Source organism: Dipodomys spectabilis, unplaced genomic scaffold (assembly GCF_019054845.1).
Source record: "Dipodomys spectabilis isolate Male_0828 unplaced genomic scaffold, ASM1905484v1 ptg000081l, whole genome shotgun sequence".
Lineage (NCBI taxonomy): Eukaryota > Metazoa > Chordata > Mammalia > Rodentia > Heteromyidae > Dipodomys > Dipodomys spectabilis.
Genome location: NW_024870758.1, coordinates 4101265 through 4126142, shown reverse-complemented (window position 1 = coordinate 4126142; position 24878 = coordinate 4101265). Strand labels below are relative to the sequence as shown.

At 36.9% G+C, this 24878-nt stretch overlaps 1 protein-coding gene across 1 annotated transcript in view; it reads right to left on the bottom strand.

Moving 5' to 3' along the window:
• The window catches only part of Thsd7b (thrombospondin type 1 domain containing 7B), an 817905-nt gene that overhangs the window by 17607 nt on the left and 775420 nt on the right, over window positions 1-24878 (bottom strand). The window contains exons 20-23 of the mRNA XM_042683500.1: window positions 11827-11972; window positions 3542-3701; window positions 2370-2543; window positions 2174-2269 (exon numbers count right to left, since the gene is read on the bottom strand). Coding sequence (XP_042539434.1) covers window positions 2174-2269; window positions 2370-2543; window positions 3542-3701; window positions 11827-11972 — 576 coding nt within the window. The remainder of the gene's footprint in view (window positions 1-2173; window positions 2270-2369; window positions 2544-3541; window positions 3702-11826; window positions 11973-24878) is intronic.

Genomic DNA, 24878 nt, shown 5'->3' with positions numbered 1-24878 from the left:
CTAGAGCAAAGGTTAGGGGTGACAGGATCAGCAAAACTGATGAAATCTCAAATTGTATTTCATTTTTAATTATTGTTATTATTATTATTATTATTATAACTGGTGTTGGTTGTGGACATCTGTTTAAATTCAGAAGCAGAAAACACATGTGCTGGAAGACACAATCTGTATATTTCTTCAGTTCTTGAGCAACTCAGCTACGTACTAGTCTACTCCTATACCACTAATTGCCTCATGGAACCACAGTAGAAGATACTGATAATGATTTTATGGATGTACTAGCCAGAACTCTCTCTCTCTCTCTCTCTTTCTCTCTCTCTCTCTCTTTCTCTCTCTCTCTCTCTCTCTCTCTCTCTCTCTCTCTCTCTCTCTCTCTCTCTCTCTCTGTCTTTCTCTCTACCTCTTCATAAGGTCTAGGAAGGGCAATAAAATGTTGGTCACAATAGTAATAGTTGCTCAGCAGATATGTTTAATTAAAGTGATGAGATAGTGCATGTTATCTAAAAGTAATCTGAATACTGGTTTGTTCTTTCTCAATTCAAGGTAGTAAAAGAGATGTGGCAAGATGCCAAAAACAATTTGACTAAGAAGTTGATGTCTAAACTAAAAGCATGTCTAAAGTATATTTATATAATACTGGCTGATTTATAGACTCTAACCTTTGCCTGGCTATGTTTGTCAATAACAGTTTACTATTTTGTAACTACATCAGAAAGACTTTGATTCCAAGATGGCACAGAGAATAAACTTAGATTTTTCCTAGGAACAAAGCAGCTAAATTCTCATTATTGACAATGAAACAAATAATCAACTCTGAATTGTGGCACAAGCAAAACTAAATCACAAAATAAAACCCGAATGAGCATTTGGTAGCAAAACTGATATTTTGGATCTTAGGAGCAGCATCCTCACCATGTGTTGTTACTAGTGTATTTGGGGAAAGAAACTTTTGTTACCAGTCATCTCCCAAATAAATTACCCCAGGGGAAGATCTTAGTAATTGGAAAAGGAATGTTAGAATTTGTATAGATTATAAAACATTTTCTGAAAGTTAATCATTAAGCTGTAACATCATTTATCCCACTATACTGGTGAGCTGAAATTATTTGTGAGATGACCTCATGAGGTACAATAGAAAGAACCACGGTGCAGAGTTTGTGGTGTGATTCTTTACAGAGTGTTATCACAGAACACTGAAAAGGACAAGACTTTTTGGGCTCCCAGTTAGGTCGACTTGGAGTCAATTTAGTCTTAACAACTTACCAAATGAAAAAGTATCCCAAGATAAGTAATTATATGGATGAAACTATAGACTAGCACTAATAATGCAGGACATATAAACAAGAAAAATGAGGCCCTGATAATACTTTCCTACAGACACTTCTCCCAGACCTATATACAACTGTTTGTCAGCTGTAGTACCAATTTAATATGCTCTGACAGAAAGGCATAAAAGATCATTAATATTATTGAGAAGACCACTTTTATAATCAAATTGTATCTACTGTTAAGAGTAAGGGAGCTTTTCCCCCTTATTTTTAGATATTAAGTAGGAAATAAAAAACCTCACTAAAATATTCAAAGCAAAGATGTAAATGTATACATTCAATCATTATTGATTGTCATGTCAACCCTTTTATTTCAATTTTGGAAAACATTTTATAAAACAAAACAATAGCATAGTAGTGCATGAATATATGGTGAAACATGTCCTCAAAAACTTTTATTGAAGCCAGGTGCCAGTGGCTCATGCCTGTAATCCTAGCTACTCAGGAGGCTGAGATCTTAGCATCATGGTTCAAAGCAAGCCTGGGCAGGAAAGTCCACGAGACTCTTATCTCCAATAAACCACTAGAAAACTGGAAGTGGTGTGGTGGTGCTCACCTTGAGCTGAAGAGCACAGGGATAATGCCCAAGCCCAGAGTTCAAGCCCCACAACCAACAAAAACTCAGAACTGTACATGATATATTGAGTTCCTTATTATACATTTTATTTATGGTATTTTAAGAGACTTAACATAGGATTGCTTTCCAGATGTAAAAGAATAATGAAGATTTTCCATGAAGACCATGAAATTCATATACTCTCTTACTGCTTCTTAATTTGTCTTATAAAATACATCACATTTCAAGATCTCTTTCAGTAGCCCAGATAAGTCTTAGAAAGGAGTACCTGTAACATTGACACCATCTGAACGTTGGCACCAGACAGTTCGTTCATTATTGTTCCAAAGACTGGCTTTCCATATGTATTGATAGCATTTACCCCCTGCAATTAAATATGATAACAGTGGTTCTGTTATTCTCCACTTACACATAGAATGAGCATTGATCAATAGATTTAACTATTGAAATGCGCTTTGGGTTACCTGTACAAGGACGAGTTTCTAGCACCTGTTGGGGGCAGCTGTCTTGGTTCTCAAAAGATTGAATTATAAAAGTCCTTGACCTAGATTGGCGACCCATGGTTTCAAAGCTTCTTCCATCAATGCATGTTAATTCACACTTGCTCCATTCTGACCATGCAGTTAAATGGCAGTCTCCTGCAAAGTTGTGTAGAACAGGATAGGAGAGACAACATGAATAACTATGTGGTGCTAGACTTCACTGGAATGCACAGAAACTCTGAGTAGAAGTGTAGGAGGCCAGTGTGTCTCAATACTACACCTTCTAGTTGGATCAATTTTCTAATTGGGAAGTGCTAAGGAAGATGAAGTTATTTTCAGTTTAATCTAGTTTATTAAGAGGGTCCAAAAATTGGATTGCCATTATATTGCTTCAAAACATAGTAAAAATAACTAGAGAATGATCTATGTCTGCTGGTGACAATAAAAAAGTTTAAAAAGGAGATGTTAAGTTTATAGTAACTCAGTTTTGAAAGATCAGCACAGCATTGTAAAATGGGTATTCATAGAAATTCCATAAAAAGGTATAAGGGGGTCACTATAATGAAACACCTTTTGTCTTAAAGAACATTTCACTCAATATTCTTGGCAGTTATGTATGGAATGGATCAACCCATTTTCTGGAGAAAGAAATCATGTTTACAGACATCATTTGCAGCTGGGTGCTAGTGACTCATGCTTGTAATGTTAGGTACTCAGTGAGGTTTGATAAGATTAACCCAGACAGAAAAGACCTGGAAACCCTATCTCCAATTAATCAGCAAAAGTGTAAAATTCTACCATAAGATGCTAAAAATTATGACTGTTTCGAATAAAACCAAGAAATGCAGCATTGTAAAAAAATGTTGGATTGGAGGTTTGGTTTGAGTGAGAGCCTGAAGTGATAAAACACAGATTTTAGCTCAGTTCATACTCTTCTAAATCCACAGCATTTTTTTTTCTTCTTTTTCCTTCTACTTTCTTCACCTCCTTTGGGGAAATAATATATTCCAAAATGGTAACCACAATTTGAAATGGACTACACTTAAAATCCTTGATTTGATGAGATAGAGTTTCTCCAGAAAGAAAGCAAAAGGAAGCAGATAGAAAAGATAAGTAAATAAATAAGATGACTCCTAACTACTAGAATTCCATACCTGGACAAGGCACAGAACATGGCTGCTTGAGGATGCTATCTTGAAAGGGCATTTCTCCACACAGTGTATCCTCTACAGGGATAGCTCCATGAGAAAGGGAAGAACTGTGGACCATACAGATAAAGCTTCGCACCTGGGTTCCTTCCCCACAGTCTCCACCCTGTGAGAACAAAGGATTCATCCACAGTCACTCTAATAATTAACATCTTTCATGGAACACTTTCCTTAGCTTCTTTGTCTCCGAGGTTGAGAATAAACCACTACTGAGCAATACTTCTAAAGTTAACAGAGAAACTGAAGTAGAAATACAAATTTATGCCACAGAAATTATGTTCTCAGAATATGACCATTGTTACTGGAGCTTAGCCAGAATTGACTAAACAAGAAAAACAGGACATAATTCATCTAGGTCGACATGATAAAACAGCCTAATCCATAATCACCTCCCAAGAGAACATGTACAGCCACAGGGCACACATTTCTTTTATTTTTCACTATTTTTCTTTTGTAGAGAATTCAATGCTTTCTCACATGGATTAAGCTAGGGTTTCTAGTGAAACTCTGATTTTTCTCTATTGCCATGAAACCTTATTTTCCCATCATGTCCTTCATGCTGAATAAATATTCTTTGAGGACATTTCATACCAATCTCACTCAGATATTCTAGGTAATTAGAAAAATTTTGTAGTGTCTCACAGAAACAGATGCTTAGAATTGAAAGGATTTAGTGGGTTTTTTTGGCCCAACCATCTGCCTGATGAAAGGTTTTATACTATGGCAGACACTCATGAGATGAATATCTTCACCTCAATTCTTGTCTTGTGGTCCTAATTTTTTTTTTGAAATTCTGCCTTTTTTATTTTTTTTAAATTTAATTTTATTTTATTTGTGAACATACTGTACAGAGGGGTTACAATTACACGGGCAGGGTAATGCGTACATTTCTTACCAAGCATTGCAGCCTCCTCCTTTGTTTACCCTTCACATCCCTTCCCAGCCTCCCCAATCCTTCTCCTTCCCCCCCCCCCCCTTCCCCTCCACCCCTGCACCGACATTGTAAAGCTCGTTTTGGACATGACAACTTGTACTTCTCATTGTTGCAACCGGTCCACCTGTATCCTTAAACAACTGGTTTTTCCCCATCTCCTCCACAAGTTATACTGACATCAAATATAGAGAAAGCAGGGGTTATACTGTGGGGGAGGGACATACAAAGCAACAAAGAGATAATCTTATAAATGTGTTAGAAACACATGCATGAAAGAAAAAAACATTAAAATACATATCTAAGGGTTCATTTTCCTGACATCACATTATCTGACCTTTTCCGCTTGACTCATACATATACTAGATATTGCAAATAAGGGAAACCATGGGACCTATGGGCCTGGCTTACTTCACTTAATATCATTTTTTACAAGTTTTTCCATTTCCTAACAAATGGGGAAATGTCATTCTTTCTGATGGAGGCATAGAATTCCATTGTGTATATATACCACATTTTCTTGATCCATTCATCTACTGAGGGGCATCTGGGTTGGTTCCATATCTTAGCTATGGTAAATAATGCTGCAATAAACATAGTTGTGCTGGTAGCTTTAGTGTGGTCTTGTTTGTAAACATTTGGGTAAATGCCCAAAAGTGGGATTGCTGGGTCATAGGGGAGTTCTATGTGAAGTCTTTTGAGAAACCTCCATACTGTTTTCCAAAGCGGTTGAACAAGTTTACATTCCCACCAACAATGAAGTAAGGTTCCTTTCTGTTTGTGGTCCTAATTTAAAAAGAAGTCCATTAGATGTTTGGGTAACTTCAGCTAATAGCTTTATTTTTTTCACACAGATACCTAGAAAACAGAGCCCAAGGAGAAGCTTTTATGTTAAGGAAGTGCAATTCAGACTGGCACAAATGAGGGGTCAGAAAGTATAGAAATAAGAAATCAAATATAAGGTAGGTTGTTACCTCAGTGGCCCCATCTTCACAAAGAAAGCCAAATAACTAGTGGTTACCGGTAACATCTTCCAGAAAGGTTATGTGGCCTCATCATGTCACAGTACTTGCTCATAAAAAGTGAGAATGAAAGAGGAGGGGAAGAGGAGCTGAAATGGCAGCAGCTCCTTAGAATTGCAGGACTGCATATCTGTGGTTCTGCCCCTCTGTTGCTGCATTCAGAAGTGCTTCGTGCCATTATGGTTTATTAGGTGATAGAATGATAATCGTACACTGGCAAACTTGATTTCATCCTTTATTAAAAAATCGCTTCTCCTGTATAAGACATAGAGACTGCGTTGCCTACACCGTGGAAATACAGTCACTCATGCAGAGGCAAGAGGAGAAATGGACATGTTCAGACAAAGCAGTCATGAAAATATTCCAGGTCAAGGAGCAGATAATGTACAAACTGAGTCGGCTGGCACCCGTCAGAGAAAGGTAGAATGTCAGCATCAGGGGAAGCTCCTGGGTAGGGTGATGGAGGGGCAGAATGACACCAAGTAGCTGCTGAGAGAGATGCTCAACATGAATGAAACAGTTTCCTATAAGTAGCAATAGCCATTTCCCCCATCTGCACTCACTTTCTGTAGTTTAAGTTACCCACAATTCACTATGATCTAAATATTATGAAATGGGACATTTTAGAAACATTGTTAATTTCTATTTTAAATAGAAAGAGTAAATACTGTACTGCACCATTTCTTTCTGCCCTTCATCCCTTTTGGGGCAGTGTACCTGGGCTCTATATACAGACCCCTTCTGTAAGTCACTTAGCAAATGATTAACAGTCATAATAGCATGGTAATATTGTGTAAGTGATGCTTTTTAACTTAATAATGGCCCTGAAGCACAAGACCAGTGATATCTGCATTTTTGAGCTATATTCTAATATTCAAATTTATTGCTAGTCATTATTGTTAATCCCTTACTGTGCCTAATTTATGAACTAAATATTATAAATATTATGCATAGGAAAAAAATACTACATGCTGGGTTTGGTACTTCCCATGATTACAGACATCCAATGGGGAGTCTGGAATGTGTCCCCCGTGGAGTAGTGTGCCCTGTTTTACTGTCCAAACAGGAAAGATGAGATTGGGAAGAGTCCAATTTGTAATAATTTAAAGTCTACAGAACCTGTGGAGGCACTTGAGTTGGGAGCATCACTGTTTTCTTTTAAAAATGTTTTCACAGAATTTATGATTGTTTTATTAAGGATTGTCTATCAGTACATTCATTCTATCTGTAACAACAGCACTTCAGGCTATGTAATTTATAAATTAAAAAAATAGGTGTCCCATGGGAGACTGGGAAGTGCAAGGTCAAGTTACTAGCTGATTTGATATCTGTGAGACCTGCTACACATACAAGGTAACTATTAAGGATGCTGCCAGGCAGAGAGAATGGCTCCCTGAGGCTTCATTTATAAAAAGAGGAATCTTATTCCTGAAGGAAGGACCCTTTTGTGAATCACCTCTTAATCCCATCACGTTGGGATACAAGGTTCAAAACATGACATTTTTTGGGGGGGCGTCCGGTTGTGGGGCCTGAACTCTGGTCCTGGGCGCTGTCCCTCAGCTCTTCAGCTCAAGGCTAGCACTCTACCACTTGAGCCACAGCACCACTTCCAGCTTTTTTCTTTTTGCTTATGTGGTGCTGAGGAATCGAACCCAGGGCCTCAGGCATGAAAGGCAAGTGCTCTACCACTGAGCCATCTTCCCAGCCCAACACATGACTTTTGAAGGGACCTAAATATCAGTCTTTAGCAGATGACAATTCTTGATTTATTAATACATTGTGACTTGTCTGTTTCTATAGCTATTGTGAAATTATTTTTTTTTAAACCCTCATCAGTTTAAACATAAGCTCATGTTTTAGAGATGAGATGTTTCAAATAATACACAGTAGATTTCATTCAAAATTAATGTTTGTACCCTAAAATAGAAATAGCAGGTGTTAAGCTAAATTTCTTTTGAGGGGAGAGTTCTTTCATAACTGACCATAAAAATAATGAATCCATTGCAGAATTTTTTTGATATGTTTGCTACTATGTATCAGACTTCTGTACTTGGAAGAAAATCTAATGGTACTGCAGCCTGTGTGAAGTTTGACAGTCTTGATGTGTGGCACCACAGGTAACAGAAAATGCAGTTGATGAGAGTTTTGTTTGGCACTCTATGAGGCAGTGTATGAAGAAATGACATAAAACAAGCCTACCCCTGGGATCACTTAAACTCCAAGACAAACAGCAATAGGCTGCTAGTATGTATTTTGGGATCAGCTCATATTCAACCATAATCTCTTATAACTTTAATGATACCTACAATCTAAAGAGAAATCATCAGAATGTAACTCCATTCCTAAAACAAGAATTTACTCACTAGCACATTTATGTCTTTATAGACTGTGGTCCAAAAATAGACCCACCTTTGAAAGCAGAATGTAAACCACAAGAATATTTTTGCTAACCCTCATTGCCCAAATCATGAATGGAAGATTTGTATATATAGAATTTCCATCTCTACAAGATGTGGACAGGCAGATGGCATGAATTAACATAAACGTAGTTTAATCGAGATCATAAAATTTACTGAGCTCTTAATTTATGTTAGGTACTGTGGTAAGTTCTTTAGGATTTATCTGAAAGCCTCACCAAAACACCTCAGCAAACAGGTATAGTTGGGCTTCCATATCTCAGAGATTCCATGTTCTGCAGCTGTGGTTTCAGCTAATATAGAATTAAAGGCAGGGTGACATTGATCAAGATGCATTGTGCTCACAAACTGACACGTTAAATTGAAATCCTTTTGTGCATTACTTAAAAGATAATTTTAAATATAATAGAAAAAGACAAAAGTACTTTAAAGTTGCATATATTCTAAATTTATTTCCTCATTAATATTCCTAATAAAATGCAATATGACAAATATTTGCATATTTACATAATATTAGGTATTCTCAGTAATCTAGAGATTTGAAGAATATGAGAGGCTATGCATAGTTTATATGCAAATCCTAAGCCATTTGAAATAAAGGACTTGAGCCTCTATGGATGTTGGTATTTGTAGAGGCATTGCTATGACCATAATATAGGTAAAAAACAAATTCTAGGAGCACTTAGAATTTGACCCACAAATACAAGGTAGGGTTCTCAGACTTATACCCAAAACTGGTAATGCTAGATGGCTCAACTTGAGCTCTTCCATCAGATTTATCAGCCTATGTGCACAAATAAGGAACTAGGGAAGGAAGAGTTAGGAAATACTGAGCAAGGAAAATTATTGAACGTAACTGCCTCCCTTGGCTAGTGCTTTTGATAAAAGGTAGAGGAAGAGCGGGCACATCTACCATGCCCTGTACAAGTGTCTCTTACATGGGTTTGATACTTTGTGATGGCCAGTAGCCACTGAAATATCATATTGCTACCCTCAATAAATGAGCCCTGAACTTGCATTTGGCAGGTTAGAACAAGGGAAATCAGAAAATCAGCTAGAGAGAAAGATATTCTTTCATTGTGTGGAGTATTTAGATCCAAAATGCTAAAAATCCAGCTTATGTATAAATACAAGTGAAGACAAGTCTGTGGAAGTCTATGCTATCTACCTCACAAAGAGTTTGAAGTGAGGTTTCAGAAAAATGTGAGGGCATCTGGAACTCAGGACAAAATCTCTCAGATGTTGTCATGACGGCACTGCCATTTGTGTCCTCAAACTAGGCAGAAAATATGGCATCTAAGATTTTCTGATTATATTATCTTTGAACAGATTCATATGCACTTCAAATTCCTGGGAAGGGACATTGATTGACCCTATTTGTGTAGATACCCACCTAAACCAACCACCTAATAACAAAAAATTTGTCTCTTTCTGTCTGTCTCTTTATCTCTGTCTCTCTATCTCTGTTTCTGTGTCTCTGTCTGTCTGTCTGTCTGTCTGTCTCTCTCTCTCTCAGGTCTTTGATTGGATTAAGTCTAACTCCAGTGTCTCTTCCATACTAAAAGTGTCCTACCAAGACCTTAAGCAGCTCATATATTTCTGGAGGTAGAAGTAAGCCAGTCATCTGCTCTTAGGCATCTCTGGGTCTTTCCAGATACCCTAGCCATCCACTCACCACCACTGTACAAAAATGGTCATAACCCATCACTGTCCCTGTGTTTCTTGCAGAAGCTCCACATGAGACAGAAACATTATATAGATTCCCCCCCCCCCATTTTTAATAATGGGTCTTTAAAGCAAGTTGTCAGAATTGCCTGTTGTCTAAAACAATGGTCTCTTGACACCTAAAAGATAATGATGCAATAGGAAGGCACAAGGTTGGCACGGTGGCAGATGTGCAGCTGGTAGGGCTTGGAGCAGAGTCAGTCTCTCCATTCCTCCTCTATCCCTCCCTCCTTTCTACCCTTAACTCTGCCTGTCTTTCTCCTTTCCTTTCCCCTTCAATGACTCTCTGAATTCTTTGAACTTATTTTCTCTCCTAGGTCAAAGATATCACAATTATAAGGTGAATTACTCTTTCCATTTTCTTAATTATAAATGATGTACAACAGCATTTAAACATTGCAATAGCCTTTGGAAAGGTACATAGACTGGTAAACAAAATGTTGATATTCAAAATTATTAGATTACTCTTGAATTTCTTAATTTTAACATGGCTACCTTTCTTTAGATGATTGAAAGAATGTATCACACATTAAGGTTCCTCTGGGAGCTATTAAAATACACAGACATTTAGCATTTCAAGATAACAATGCTTCATGACATTGTCATCCTGACAGGAGCATTAAACATCTCTATGAGAATATTCTGCAGATTTTATTAATGCACAATAAAAATTATTGTTATCTAATTAAAATATGCTTTGAAAGAAGAACAAAGGATAAATTATTAAATTAAAAACTAAGAGGAAATCAATATACTGTTTTTTAAAGCAAGTTAGTAGGGGGAGAGAAATTTTTGCTGATCCAGCAAAAGTTCTGAGTAAGTTATATATTATGATGTTGCTAGGCTTTTATATTTTGGGCCAATAAAAAAGTAATCATTGAGGAATATGTAGTAACCTTGGTTCATGTAATAATGTTAAAATATAGTTTTTATACACTTTTAGTTTTCTGCCCATATGCAAAATTTGATCTAAGCCCAAAAAGTGTTTCTTTAAGAAATAAAATTTAAACTAAGCTGTGCATTTCTCCAACATCAAGGTTTTGCTTAATAAAATAATATTTTGATATTCTCAACAAGCCAAGAAAATAGCAGAGAATTCTTGAAGGTATGAAAGAAATTGATGGTCTTATGGTCTGGTTTCTGATAATCAATGCTTCATGAAAGGTTGTTCATAGGGATAAGTTGCTTGTTTGCATCAAATATGATATATATGTATATATTTTGGGATCAATTCATATTCAACCTTAATTTTTTTTTGTGAACATACTGTACAGAGGGGTTACAATTACATGGGTAGGATAATGCGTACATTTCTTATCAAGCATTGCAGCCTCCTCCTTTGTTTACCCTTCACATCCCTTCCCAGCCTCCCCTCCTACCCCCCACCCAATCTCCCCCCCCCCACCAATGTTGTAAAGCTCGTTTTCGACATGACAACTTGAGACTTGGGTGTTTTTTTTTGGTCCAGTCGTGGGGCCTGAACTCTGGGCCTGGGCGCTGTCCCTCAGCTCTTCAGCTCAAGGCTAGCGCTCTATCACTTGAGCCACAGCGCCACTTCTGGCTTTTTTCTTTTTTTTTTTTTTTGCTTATGTGGTGCTGAGGAATCGAACCCAGGGCCTCAGGCATGCAAGACAAGCGCTTTTCCACTGAGCCACCTTCCCAGCCCGAAAGAAATGTACTCTTCTTTTTTTTTTTTTCCCCAGGGCTGAGGACAGAACCCAGGGCCTTGCGCGCGCCGGGTGGGCGCCCTTCCACTGGGCTAAACCCCCAGCCCCTCAACCTTAATCTTTTATACCATTAATGACAGCCACAATATAAAGAGAAGTCAGTGTCAGAATGATAACTTCATTCTGAAAACAAGCATTTACTTACCCACACATTTATGAGTCTGTATACATGTGGTCCAAAAACAAACATATATATGTATGTGTATATATCTATGTGCATTATATGTATCTCTCTCTATATATGTACATATATATACATATATATGTACATATATATACATATATATGTATATATATATATATATATACATATATATGTATATAATATTGCCAGATCCTGGTTCTGTGACCAGGAAAATGTTTCGGACATACTGAGAAACATTTCTATAAGTGTCATTACGTGACCTACCTCCAAGTTACATGTAGACCAGTTGCCAAGGACCCATCGATAGCAGGGAGTCACTGGGCAGGTTTTCTGCTGGGTAAGCTCTGTGGGACATGGCCGTCCTTCTCCTTGGGTTGGCATAATGATAAATCGAGTTCGAGTCATTCGACCTAAAATGATAAAGAAGGCATCAACTTTTCTGTTAGAATTGGTCTTTGGAAGGGACTTGAAGGAAAGAATGTTGACTTACTCATAGAAGTCTTAGGCCTGCATAGTAATACATTGAACACATTCCAGTCTAACATTTAGTTTTCTGCAATTTCAGTTTATATTCACAGAGACACAAACTACCTGCATTTTCATACTGCTTTAAAAGATCTTCAAATCTATGCCAGTATTTTGTTTTAATCTTCATAGAAACCTTCTAACATTGCAGAAGGGACTCATTTTGTAAATATTTTAAAAAAATATTTTAAAATATTTGTTTATTAAGCTCTAATATGATCAAGCTAACTTTCTATGAATTAGTTATTGAGATAAAATTTCCAGCTGTTTCCTAGGAAGTCATTATTCTGAGATCCTAAAAGTCTTCTACAACTAACTTAACTAATTGTCCTAGAGTTTAAATGTCATTGAAAAAGTTGTTAGCTTGTGTGAAGGAACTGTAATATTTAAAAATCTTATGTTCAAATACAGGAATTCCATGCCACAATGCAAGATAGTTAGTTAACAAAAATGTCTGTAAAGAATAAGGTCATATTTCATCTGAACATTTGAGATATAATTAGCTCAACTGGAATGGTAGATAGAATGAGTTATACTACCTAAATCTCTATCTTTGTGAACACATTCTCTCTTTCTGTTTGTATGTCTCTGTATGTATCTTTCTCTGACTTTCTCTGTGTCTCTATTTCCTTTCTCTCTCTGCCTCTGTCTTCTTTCTCTGTGTCTTTGCTCCCCCCATAACATTTCCTCTATTGTTATACTAAACACATCTGAATTGACTAGTATTATTTATCTGTGAATACCAGACATATATTTGCTGTTAGAAAATTAATTATGCCATTGGGTTTGTGATAAATATGAAAAGAAATACAGAGCTTCTATTGGCATGTACTGGAATATGAACTCGGGGCTTCAGAAATCCGGGGCTGGCACTTTATATTTTTTTATACCAGTATTGGGTATATCAGGTAAACAACCTGTTCCTCCCAGAATTCTATTGATGCACAAGACTATGAAAGGCACAGTGATTCAGCCAAGTTTTAACCTGCCAAACCTTCTATATTCTGACGACTCATTCTGCCCTCAGAAGTATGAAATTCGCTGTAACATTTGTATTTTCAAAATAGAAATAGAAAATATTCCTTGGGCCTTCTTTGTTTCTTGTTTTGCTTTATGATTTTCAGTAACAGCATAGGATAAGTTACTAGACACGTACTGAAACCTGATTGCAATGGTAAATGTGGAATATATGCCTAACGGTCAATGCCAACTACATGAAGCAATAGAAGCTGACTTTATATCTAGGCACTCACTGAAAATTGTTTCCAATTTAATAAAGTCTTAAATTATGGAAAAGTTTTCTATTTTCTAGTCACTCTGTTCCCTTTCCTTTCTTAGGGAATGCTGACACCTCATTATAAAGAATAGTGACATTGAGCTTACTTGTTATAAAATTAGCAATAATTACTTGTAAGGAAAAAAAAAAGAATTGCATGGCAAGACTTGCAGAGAAAAACATTACACCTCTAGTTCTAAGAACAAAACACAACTATTGCTCACAAGCTTAAAATATGCCCTACCAAATCAAATTCCCACTCAACTCAATGATAATATGACTTGAGTTTTAGCTTCTACTCATAAAATGCATGTGGGAAATTTAAGCAACTAAAACCTAAAGCTGGTTAACTAATAGTCAAATTTTTTAAACTAGAAATAAAACAAATACAAAGACCTGTCCCCTAAAAAGTTGTCTCTAAGAAAAAGGGAGTCAAATACCATTATTTCTTGTCTGATCATACTTTCAGTTCCAAATAACCAGGTACCATGCCTTTTCAGAAAGATGTTTTAAATAATGATTGTCTTGTATCCCTACTACACTGTCTTTAAATTAGTTGAAAATTGTAGTTTAGATAATTTTGAAAAACATGATTAATGGGTCAGGCAAAAATTATAAATTGTATTTTTTTTTTTTGGGTCCGGTTGTGGGGCCTGAACTCTGGGCCTGGGCACTGTCCCTCAGCTCTTCAGTTCAAGGCTAGCGCTCTACTGCTTGAGCCACAGCGCCACTACCGGCTTTTTTTTTTTCTTTTTGCTTATGTGGTGCTGAGGAATTGAACCCAGGGCCTCAGGCATGCAAGGCAAGCGCTCTACCACTGAGCCACCTTCCCAGCCCCTATAAATTGTATTTTTAAGGGATAAACAAAAACGGAAATGCAAGAATCATAGAACATTGAAGATAATATTTAACCTCAAATAGATAGCTCATTAAATAAAATATCTCAGCAATTTTCAAAACATACCTACTAACTCCCACATAGTATATAAGTGACTTGTAGCTCATAAGCTTTCATAATTATGAATACTACTATTGTTGACTTGTTTCATCTGGAACATTGGTGTAAATATAGGCTGAATTTCTTAAGGACATCTGCTGCCATTGGCAGGAAAGGTCATCTGCTAACTGGCATCTACAAAGGGTTGGACAATTTAACAATACTCTCTGGACTCTAGCCAATGGTGGTATTTCCTTATGGATACACATACAAAAATGATATGATTGATAAACAGTTTCCACTTTCAACTCTTCTCCTTGTGGATTGTTAAAAAAGCTTTTGGCATTTGTTATTTGTGAATTGGTTGTAAATACTAAGTGATGAAAGAATAAGAAGCAAAAGACTATAAGCAAAACTCTATTAATAGGTAGTCATGTTCAATCTCTGAAATACAGTAGTCACCTATGAGTCTGTTGGTAAAGCCAGTTATTGTACGATAATGTTGTCCTTGTGAAAATGGCCCTCATTATGGAGGGTGATGACACTATGTGCTGATGTATGGATGAGATACTGTTCAATGTTTTCCTCTTCCTTATTTGGTCTTCTTCCCACTCCTACTGATAACTCATACATCCGACATTCCATCTATATGGCAAACAAATCACTTTTGAAAATCCTCAGTCTCAGGCTGTGTTTCCAACATATTATTAATATCCTTACTTAAGACATGAGAAGTTCAGAGGACTTAAGTCAGTTTTGGAAAAACCACACAGGAGGATTGGAACAAAGGTTTCCCCTATTCCAAAAGAGTGTGCTTTCTGATAAAATTCATCTAGTCTGTGTCATGGGTATTAGATTCTATTGCTTTACTTACTCAGCCTCTTGAACAAGTTTGAGAATTGCATGTGGCCTTACTTCTGCAGTGAATTTGCTGCCTATAGTCATGCACTTCACATTTGTCTTCAGCAAAAAACTAATTGAGATTAATGTACTAATACTTTTCTTCTCTGATACTTCTTTATTTGCTCTTGAATACTTGTAAGAATACTTTTTCAAGAACAATCAAAAGAAGTCTCATTGCATATAAAATGTCCAATTAATTTCATGCTTATCTCTATGCAGGCCATGTATAAAGTATTTCAAACTATGCATTTTGCTTCTTTTAACAAAGATAATCTAGAATTTTTATTTAAGGGCAACATTAATTCTAAACGTGCACCCTAGTGAACATGGATTTGGGATCAAGGTTAATATCCAACATAGTGAGGTAGAGAAAATTTGTAGTTCTGAGTTGAAGCTCGGCATTTTCATGATGAGAAATGCAGTACAGATTCTACACTCTGAGCTGCAGTCATTGTGCTTCTTCAGTAAAGAAATTCCATGAGTTATCTGAAAATTACTGCAGGCACCTGGACATCGTTCATCTAAGAGAACATCTAACTTAGGCAAGATAAGGAACCTATAGGCTGTTTTGGGTAAAACTGACAGTATTCACTAGCCATACAACGGACCAGGGTCTCATATCTAAAATATACTTGGAACTCAAAAAATTAAATGCCCCAATAACAAATCCTCAAAGAAACAACTGCCCAATAAATAAGTGGGCTAATGACTTAAAGAGAAACTTCTCTGAAGAAGAAACAAGGATGGCCAATAGACACATGAAGAAATGTTCAACATCCCTAGCCACAAAAGAAATACAAATCAAAACAACATAGAGATACCACCTCACTCCAGTTAGAATGGCAAAAATCAAGAACTCTAACAACAACAGATGCTGGAGGGGATGTAGACAGAAGGGAACCTTACTTCATTGTTGGAGGGAATGTAAACTTGTTCAACCACTTTGGAAAGCAGTATGGAGGTTCCTCAAAAGACTTCACATAGAGCTCCCTTATGACCCAGCAATCCCACTTTTGGGCATTTACCCAAATGTTTACAAACAAAACCACACTAAAGCTACCAGCACAACTATGTTTATTGCAGCATTATTTACCATAGCTAAGATATGGAACCAACCCAGATGCCCCTCAGTAGATGAATGGATCAAGAAAATGTGGTATATATACACAATGGAATTCTATGCCTCCATCAGAAAGAATGACATTGCCCCATTTGTTAGGAAATGGAAAAACTTGTAAAAAATTATATTAAGTGAAGTAAGACAGGCCCAAAGAAACATAGGTCCCATGGTTTCCCTTATTTGCAATACCTAGTATATGTATGAGTCAAGCGGAAAAGGTCAGATAATGTGATGTTAGGAAAATGAACCCTTAGATATGTATTTTAATGATTTTTTTAATGTATTTTTTACATGCATGTGTTCTAACGCATTTATAAGATTATTTCTTTGTTGCTTTGTATGTCCCTCCCCCACAGTATAACCCCTGCTTTCACTATATTTGATGTCAGTATAACTTGTGGAGGAGATGGGGAAAAACCAGTTGTTTAAGGATACAGGTGGACCTGTTGCAACAATGAGAAGTACAAGTTGTCATGTCGAAAACGAGCTTTACAACGTTGGTGCTGGGGGGGGGTGGGAGGATTGGGTGGGGGGAGAGTATTGAGTGGGGGGGAGGGGAGAGGCTGGGAAGGGATGTGAAGGGTAAACAAAGGAGGAGGCTGCAATGCTTGGTAAGAAATGTATGCATTATCCTGCCCATGTAATTATAATCCCTCTGTACAGTATGTTCACAAATAAAATAAAAAAAACCTGACAGTATTTAGCCAGGAGTGAGCCTAGTAACTTGAAGAAGTGTATTTATACCATAGTTTCAGAAATAAAAAGTGGCAATGGTATTATAGAAGGTGGGAGGGTCTTTGAAGGGAGAAAGATTTAGTAATTAAAATTCTGCATGGTTATAAAGAATTCTGGTCTTCCAGTGGTATAGTGTGTATACATTTAAGCTAGTTCTATTATATAATGGCATTAGTTCTATTAACAGTTAACAAAACTTGATGCACCACTGCAACATGCATAAATAGTAGAAATATCCCAATGACAATACTCCCAAGAGGTACAAGTTAGGAGATAAAAGAGGTAATACAGAGGGATATCTTTTTTTTTTTTTTTTTTTTTTGGGTCCGGTCGTGGGGCCTGAACTCTGGGCCTGGGCGCTGTCCCTCAGCTCTTCAGCTCAAGGCTAGCACTCTACCACTTGAGCCACAGCGCCACTTCCGGCTTTTTTTTTTTTTTTGCTTATGTGGTGCTGAGGAATCGAACCTAGGGCCTCAGGCATGCAAGGCAAGTGCTGTACCACTGAGCCACCTTCCCAGCCCCAGAGGGATATCTTAAAGTATAAATACAACTTTTATTTTTCTCAATGAAAGATCCACTAATCTGCTTGTTCCAAAATGTATATATAAATAATAAGAATTCTTACTAAAGTCATTCAGTATCTAACCCAGAGCAATGTTCATGAGAGGTCTTTACAGAATGTCAAAAGCAAAGGAAAAAAAAAGTGAAACACCTGAGGCCTTGTAGACACCCAGACCTGGGTTCAAATCTAGCCACTATAGCTATTAAGCTATGTAACCTTGTGTAGGTACTTAATTTCCCATAATTACAGTTGAAAATTAGGCCACTACATCTCTGATGAAGATTACTCACATACCCCTGAATTTATAAATTGCCATTTGAAAGAAGGCTCTAAAAGTAAATCTTTTGTGTTCTTGTCTTCTTTTAAGGTATTCTACCTCGCCTTTCACCCTCTTGCCATAGGAACTAATTAGTTGGTACAGTAAATACATTTGAATTGTTATATCAGACTGTGTCCAATCAAGGTACTACTCTGATAAAATTTCCTGCAGATCACAAAATTAAGGTTATTGACTTGCCCTTGAAATCTCTAGGGGAAAGGAAAAGCTGGGGATAAGAAAAAGTTGTGCTTTGGAGCCAATACAATATTATATTTTCATTATGGGATAGAATTGACAGAAAAATTACTATACACCATCTGGGAAACACAAGAAGCAGGCTGGATTATACAGTGTAGAAAAGTAATATTAACACCTATGCACTAAATTAAAAATACAATAGAGAAAAAATCATAGACTGAAATTAATAACATTCTTAGTCTTATTGGTTAAGTAATAACTATGAATAATTCATGGTATGCTAAATTTAAGGAGTTCTACATTTCACTGAACTGATGAAAATTCAATAGAGAAAGAACATGACTAATCCAAATATTAAGCTCTTCTATTACAAGCTTTGATCTTTTGAAATCTATCTAAAAAGATCCCTTAGTGAAAGCTTAGAATCAGTCTCTCTCTAACCAGAATTAAATTGGATTCAAACTGCTCTGACCTTGGAATCTTTAACACAATTAGAAAGTATATGCCAAGCTTCAGGTGAACGTTAAAGAGGAAAGCTGGATGCTTGGAAAAATAAAATAGGAGCTCATTTCAAAATTTCCCTTCAGATCAATGCAGTTCTGTGAGTTTGATAGAGAAGTATGGCTTACTGGGTTTTGGTCTACAACCCAGTGAACATATACATGAAGATAATTGTGTGAAACTTTGAATTTGATAGAGAAGTTGGCCCACAACTTCAGACACTTAATTATGACCTGACAGAACTCCCTGATGCACCGTAATATATGAAAACCTTATCATGTCCTGTAGTCTCAGTCCCATTCCATAATCATCAGGGAGGAGAAAATGAATGGCTCATGCAGACATCAGTGGCAGGTGCACTGTTTGGAAGACACAGCCATGGATGCTTTCCAGGAATAATCTTTAACCTTTCCAACTCTAGGAGTTCTAGGACTTGGTCTCTTAAAAAAATAATTCAGTGAAGTAAGCCAGGCCCAAAAAACATAGGTCCCATGGTTTCCCTTATTTGCAAAAACTAGTATATGTCTGAGACAAGCAGAAAAGGTTAGATAAGTTGATGTTAGGTGAAATGAACCCCAAGATAAGTATTCAAATGTTTTTGCTTTCATGCGATTGTTTCTAACATATTTATAAGATGATTTCTTTGTTGCTTTGTATGTCCCTCCCCCACGATATAACCACTGTTTTCACTGAATTTGATGTTGGTATAATTTGTGGAGGGGAAGGGAAAAACAAATTGCTTAAATAGGGATACAGGTGGACCCATTGCAACAATGAGATGTACAAGTCGTTATGTTGAAAAATGAACTTTACAACTTTGGCCAGGGTGGGGTGGGGGTAGAGTAGTAGGGGGGTAGGGGGGAAGTTGGGAAGGGATAGGAAGGGGAAACAAAGGAGGAGGCAACAATGCTTGATAAGAAATGTACTCATTATCTTGCCCATGTAATTGTAACCCCTCTGTAGGGTATTTTCACAAAAAAAAAAAAATGGAAAAAAAATTCATCTGTGTCACAAATTTCTGCATTTGATGGCAACTATTTGATTATTGTTTTTGGTGTTGACTTGAATATTAAGCCTTAATTTAAATAGAGAAACAGAGAATCATGACCCTATAAGATTAGAGCAGGAAGGCTGGAACAGAAGAGCAGTTCACGGTTGGTTAGGTTTGATATAGACACAATAATTTCCTACCACTGTCTTGAGCGTATACAAAAAGTACTAAAAAATGTGGCTAGATATGCTAACATATGCTTGCAATTTTATCTACTCAGGAGTCATAGAGGACCTCAGTATGTGGTTAGCCCAGGCAAAAATTAAGGAGATCTCCATCTCAAAACCTAAGTCAGTTATGCCACAGAGGCTTATTGTCTCAGCCCTCTGGAAGGCATTGATAGGACTGAGGTCTAAAGCTAACAAAAAAAAGCAGAAGATCCTATCTGTGAAACAAACTAAAAACAAAAGGATTCAAGGCCTGTAGATCAAGTTGTAAATTAGTAGTTGGAGAGGTTCTCAGTTCAATCCACAGTTTCATAAAATCAAGCAAACACAAAAACTATTCAGAAAAATGTTACAGCCAGATGGATCAAGATAGTAGATTGCTGATAGGACTGTTTTCTTGTGTTTTCACAAACCAGAAGTAAAAATCTGAGGCTGCAATTGAAAGGTGGGCAAATGAGTAAGTTATAGGACGCCAGCAGAAAACAAAAAAAAAGCAAAACAACAACAAAAAAGTAAGTAAGCAAAATAAAGCCAAAATAAAAATGAAATTAAGTAGACAGAAAATAAGTAGAAAAAAATTAAAACAATGACTGAACTCTAAATCTCCACAAGAAACAAAGAGACAAAAACCTTGCTTGGAGAGAGTCAGACTCCTTGGCAGATCTGCTTTATATACCAACCACCCCAGTCAGGATCCTGGTTTTCTTTCTTTCCTTTCTTTCTTTCTTTCTTTCCTTCCTTCTTTCTTTCTTTCTTTCTTTCTTTCTTTCTTTCTTTCTTTCTTTCTTTCTTTCTTTCTTTCTTTCTTTCTTTCTTTCTTTCTTTCTTTCTTTCCTTTCTTTTCCTCTTTCTTTCTTTTCTTCTTTCTTTCTTTCTCTCTCTTTTTCTCTCTCTCTCTTTTTCTCTTTCTTTCTTTCCTTCTTTCTTTCTTTCTCTCTCTCTCTCTCTCTCTCTCTCTCTCTCTCTCTCTCTCACTTTCTTTCCCTTTCTTTCTTTCCTTTTCTTTCTTTTTTTTCCTTGGTCGTGGGTCTTGAACTCTGGGCCTGGGCTCTGTCCCCAATGCTCTTCAGCTCGAGGCTAGTGCTCTACCACTTGAACACCACTTTCAGTTTTCTGGTGGTTAATTAGAGATAAGAGTTTCAGGAACATTCATGCCTGGGCAGGCCTTGAACAGTGATTCTCATATCTCAGCCTCCTGCGTAGCTAGGATTACAGGCGTGAGCCACCAGTGCCCGACCTAGGATCCCTGTTTGTCTTTATGTTTACTCTATATTTATATCTATTCTACTTGGTTCTGCCTCTGGGAAGACTCACCTTGCAGGCCACCTTCTGTACACAATTTTGGCAAGGAAGCTATATGCATGCAGTTCATTAAGCCTTGCCTGGGCCACCACTCAGCTTCTGACTAGTGTCAGTGTCATGGTTCAAAGGTCCACAGGGAAGCTTCCGAGTGGGGGTGCATGTGTTTGTGCTGACGATCATAGCACAGGCCAACACAGAACACTGATGCAAATACTTGATTGCAGGAGGAAACATACTGCTAAACAGGCTGGTGAGGTTGTTTCATACAACTTGATTTCTCTCTGTAATTAATATTCTTTCCCTATTTCTCTGTGCTTCGCATCACAAAATGATGTTTCTTGTGAAAACTTTATTTTATCCTTTGTTTATTCTTCTAAGGATTTGAGAAAGCTGAATTTAAACTCAGGCTCTAGTTGGTTAGATTTCTCCAACAGAGGAATTCAGACTTGGAAAGGTTTGTTGACTTTGTTTTTCTTAGATAATCAGAGTGTAATGAGTTCATAGAACCTCTTGAAAAATTAAATTGGTAACTTTAAATACATTGGTATTTAATTAAGTGAAATTTGAACTGGTAACACTAAATACATGATTTGGGATTGGTTTTGTAAAGATGCTGTATTGTAGCAAAAATTATGTCTTGTTTCAGTGACTTGATACAGTAGCAGAATTATGTCTTGCATACAAAAAGAAATATAAACATACTTTCCATATCCTTGCATTGGACATCATCTTGAGTTATGGGAACTAAGAACTTATATATTTATTTAGGCTAAAGGAGAGGGAAAATAGCAGATGACAGAGGCTAGCTGCTTTTATATTTATATCCAGTCTATCTTTGCCTTTTTAGGATTTTCTTTTTAAGATCTGAACCACTTGGACAAGGACAAAGCTAACTGAAATTCTTCCAATAAGTTACACACTGTGCTTCATCAGAATTGGGAAGATTCACCCATGAATTCAAACAGGGTTTTTGGTCCTTTAGAAAGATGAGACATTACAAGTGATTCAATTCACGTATGACAAAATTATAGTATGTAGTAATGGGATGACTGTGAGACGGTCCTTGTAAGGGAAGTGACTTATTGCAATCAAGAGTGTGCCCCCAAATTCAGTGAATTCGAGCAAACAGAGCTAGCTGGGCAGACAGAGTGCTCACAAAGGAAATATTCTGCACTTCCTGGACCATGGTCACAACTCAAACTCTGTCCTTTCTCTTCTTTTTCATGTTACTCTTTATTTTGGGGCTAGAGCAGTTCCCAAAAGTGACCCTTGAGGACAAGACTGCAGTGATTATGCTGGGGTTTAATTAGGTGGATCACTTCTGTAAAGAGGAGCAAATAATTTCTCTGATGACAGGCCCCAGTTATGTGAATAACACTTTTATCTGCATGAGCCTTAAGTTAATTCATCACATGCAATATTATCACGTTTGGTTTAACTTCACTAGACCCTAAACTGCATAGAATTAGGAAAATTGCCATTTAAAAATATCCACTGCTGCCCATTAAGGCATAGAATTTAACTAATATGTATCTATTTTTTTTAAATGGATAAACAAATGGATCAGTGACCAATGAGTCAATAGGAAATCACTTGATAGATGTTCACATTAAAACTTCACTTCGTCTGTGACAAGTACATGGATATTGAGTGTTCTTAGGGTAAAAAGGATGGGCTGTGGAAGCATTCAAAAATGGGGTGATTGAGTCTATGCAAGAGTCTTTAAAATTTCCTAGGGAATGTTGAGGCCCTTCCTATTACTGGCAGGTAGGAAGAAGAGGGTTTATGATATAGTAAACATCCCTGATATGTCAGTTACTCTGTGTCTTTATAAACTTCATATCATCTAGGTCTCAATCCAAGAACAAAGCCTCTGTGTTCACCAGTTTCCATTGCTAAAACAAATACCTGAGAATAATGAACTTATAAAATATCAAGCATATATTTCATCCACAGTTTTAGAGATTTTTAGTCCAGGACAATTTGCCCTCTTGGTGGAACACTATGTTAGAAAATGGTGCTTGCTCAAAGCTGATCACCTGATGGTGAGGAAAAGAAAGAAAGTAAGAAAAGAGGGTTGGGTCTCAATCATTTTCTTCCTTAAAGAAGTCCCCAGGGACCAAGCATCTTGCACTGGGCTACATATCTTCAAAGTTCCACTACCTCCCCAGGTACCAAGCCTTTAACAATAGCCTTGGTCAGACTCTTAATATCTAAACTATAGCAGGCTGGTTCCAGCAGGTATATAAATTCCAATATGTAATTAAGGAAGCTGAAACAGAAAGATCAATTTACTTAGACATTTCAGTTAGCTTTTCTTGTTTAATATCTCCCACTGCCTCTTAAATCAGTCTCAAAATTACCTGTTCCATTTTCTCATAGACACATAGGCCCCAAGTACCTATATACCTCAGACAAGACATATTCCAAATTCCTAATGTTCTCTTTGTTATAAAGTACATATTAATTGTGTAAAGAAGTTTTACTATGGTATCAGATTGCATAATATACATACATATTTGTACATGCATACACATATAATTCTGTATTTACTTATGAATGGTTGTAGGTAAAGCTAATGCCTACATATAAGATAAACCATGTAACTTTTGTCCTAGTGAGCCTAGTTTACATTATTTATATGATGGCTTTCAAAAACATCTGCTTACCTGAAAATGACATAATTCAGCTGGATTAAGGTGGCTCATGCCTCTAATCCTAGCTACTCAGGAGACTGAGATCTGAAGATTACAGCAGAAAAACCTATGATACACTTATATGAAATTACCCACACCAAAACCAGAAGGTGTGCTGTGGCTCAAGTGGTAGAGTGCTAGCCTTGAACTAAACAAGTCAGGAACAACACCCAGGCCCACAATTCAAGCCCTAGAACTGGCAAACATGCATGCACGCACACATACCCTGATACAAATAATTTTTATATTCCATTATATATATATATATATGTACGTGTGTGTGTGTGTGTGTGTGTGTGTGTGTGTGTGTGTGTAGGACATCTGACACCTGAGCTGTTACTGCTATTGTGAATAGTAGCAGCTGTAATTTGAACCAAGGTATGCCCAACTTTAAAGAGAATGCCTAATTGGAAACTACCATGCTGTCATGCGGAAGACTTAGAAGACGAGGAATTATAGATTGATCATTGACATCCTGCCCTTTACAAATGGTAAGTGAAGTAATTCAGGACCAGAAAGACAAAGGGTGCATGTTTTCTCCAAAATGTGGAAGCTAGATTTAGCTTATAAATTTACAAGTAAATATCTTGAATAGTATTCAAGTGCATAAAATGTACTAACTGAAATACAATAGTTTTAATGGAGTACACAAATAGTGTAATTCCTTAGAAAGGAAAAGTCAAAGTGCAACAACAACAAAAAAAAACAGCAGGAATGGGATACTTAAAAGGGTTGGGGTGGAGTCAAGGGGAAAGGGGTAGACCAATGAAGAGGAGAAGAAGAGAAATATGCAGTCAGGAATACAATGTATTCCCTACAAAATTAGGAAGAGTGAGGGAATGGGTGGGTAGGGGAGTAATGGCAAAAGTGTTGAAAGTGGGTAGCATTGAACAAGATGCATTGCATTCATAAACAGCTTTGTTAAATGACAATTTAAATAGTTTGCACAACTATTTAAAAATAATAAAAATATAAAAAAAGAAAAAGAAAATATCTGCTCCTACCAATAGTTTTTCCAATGTAC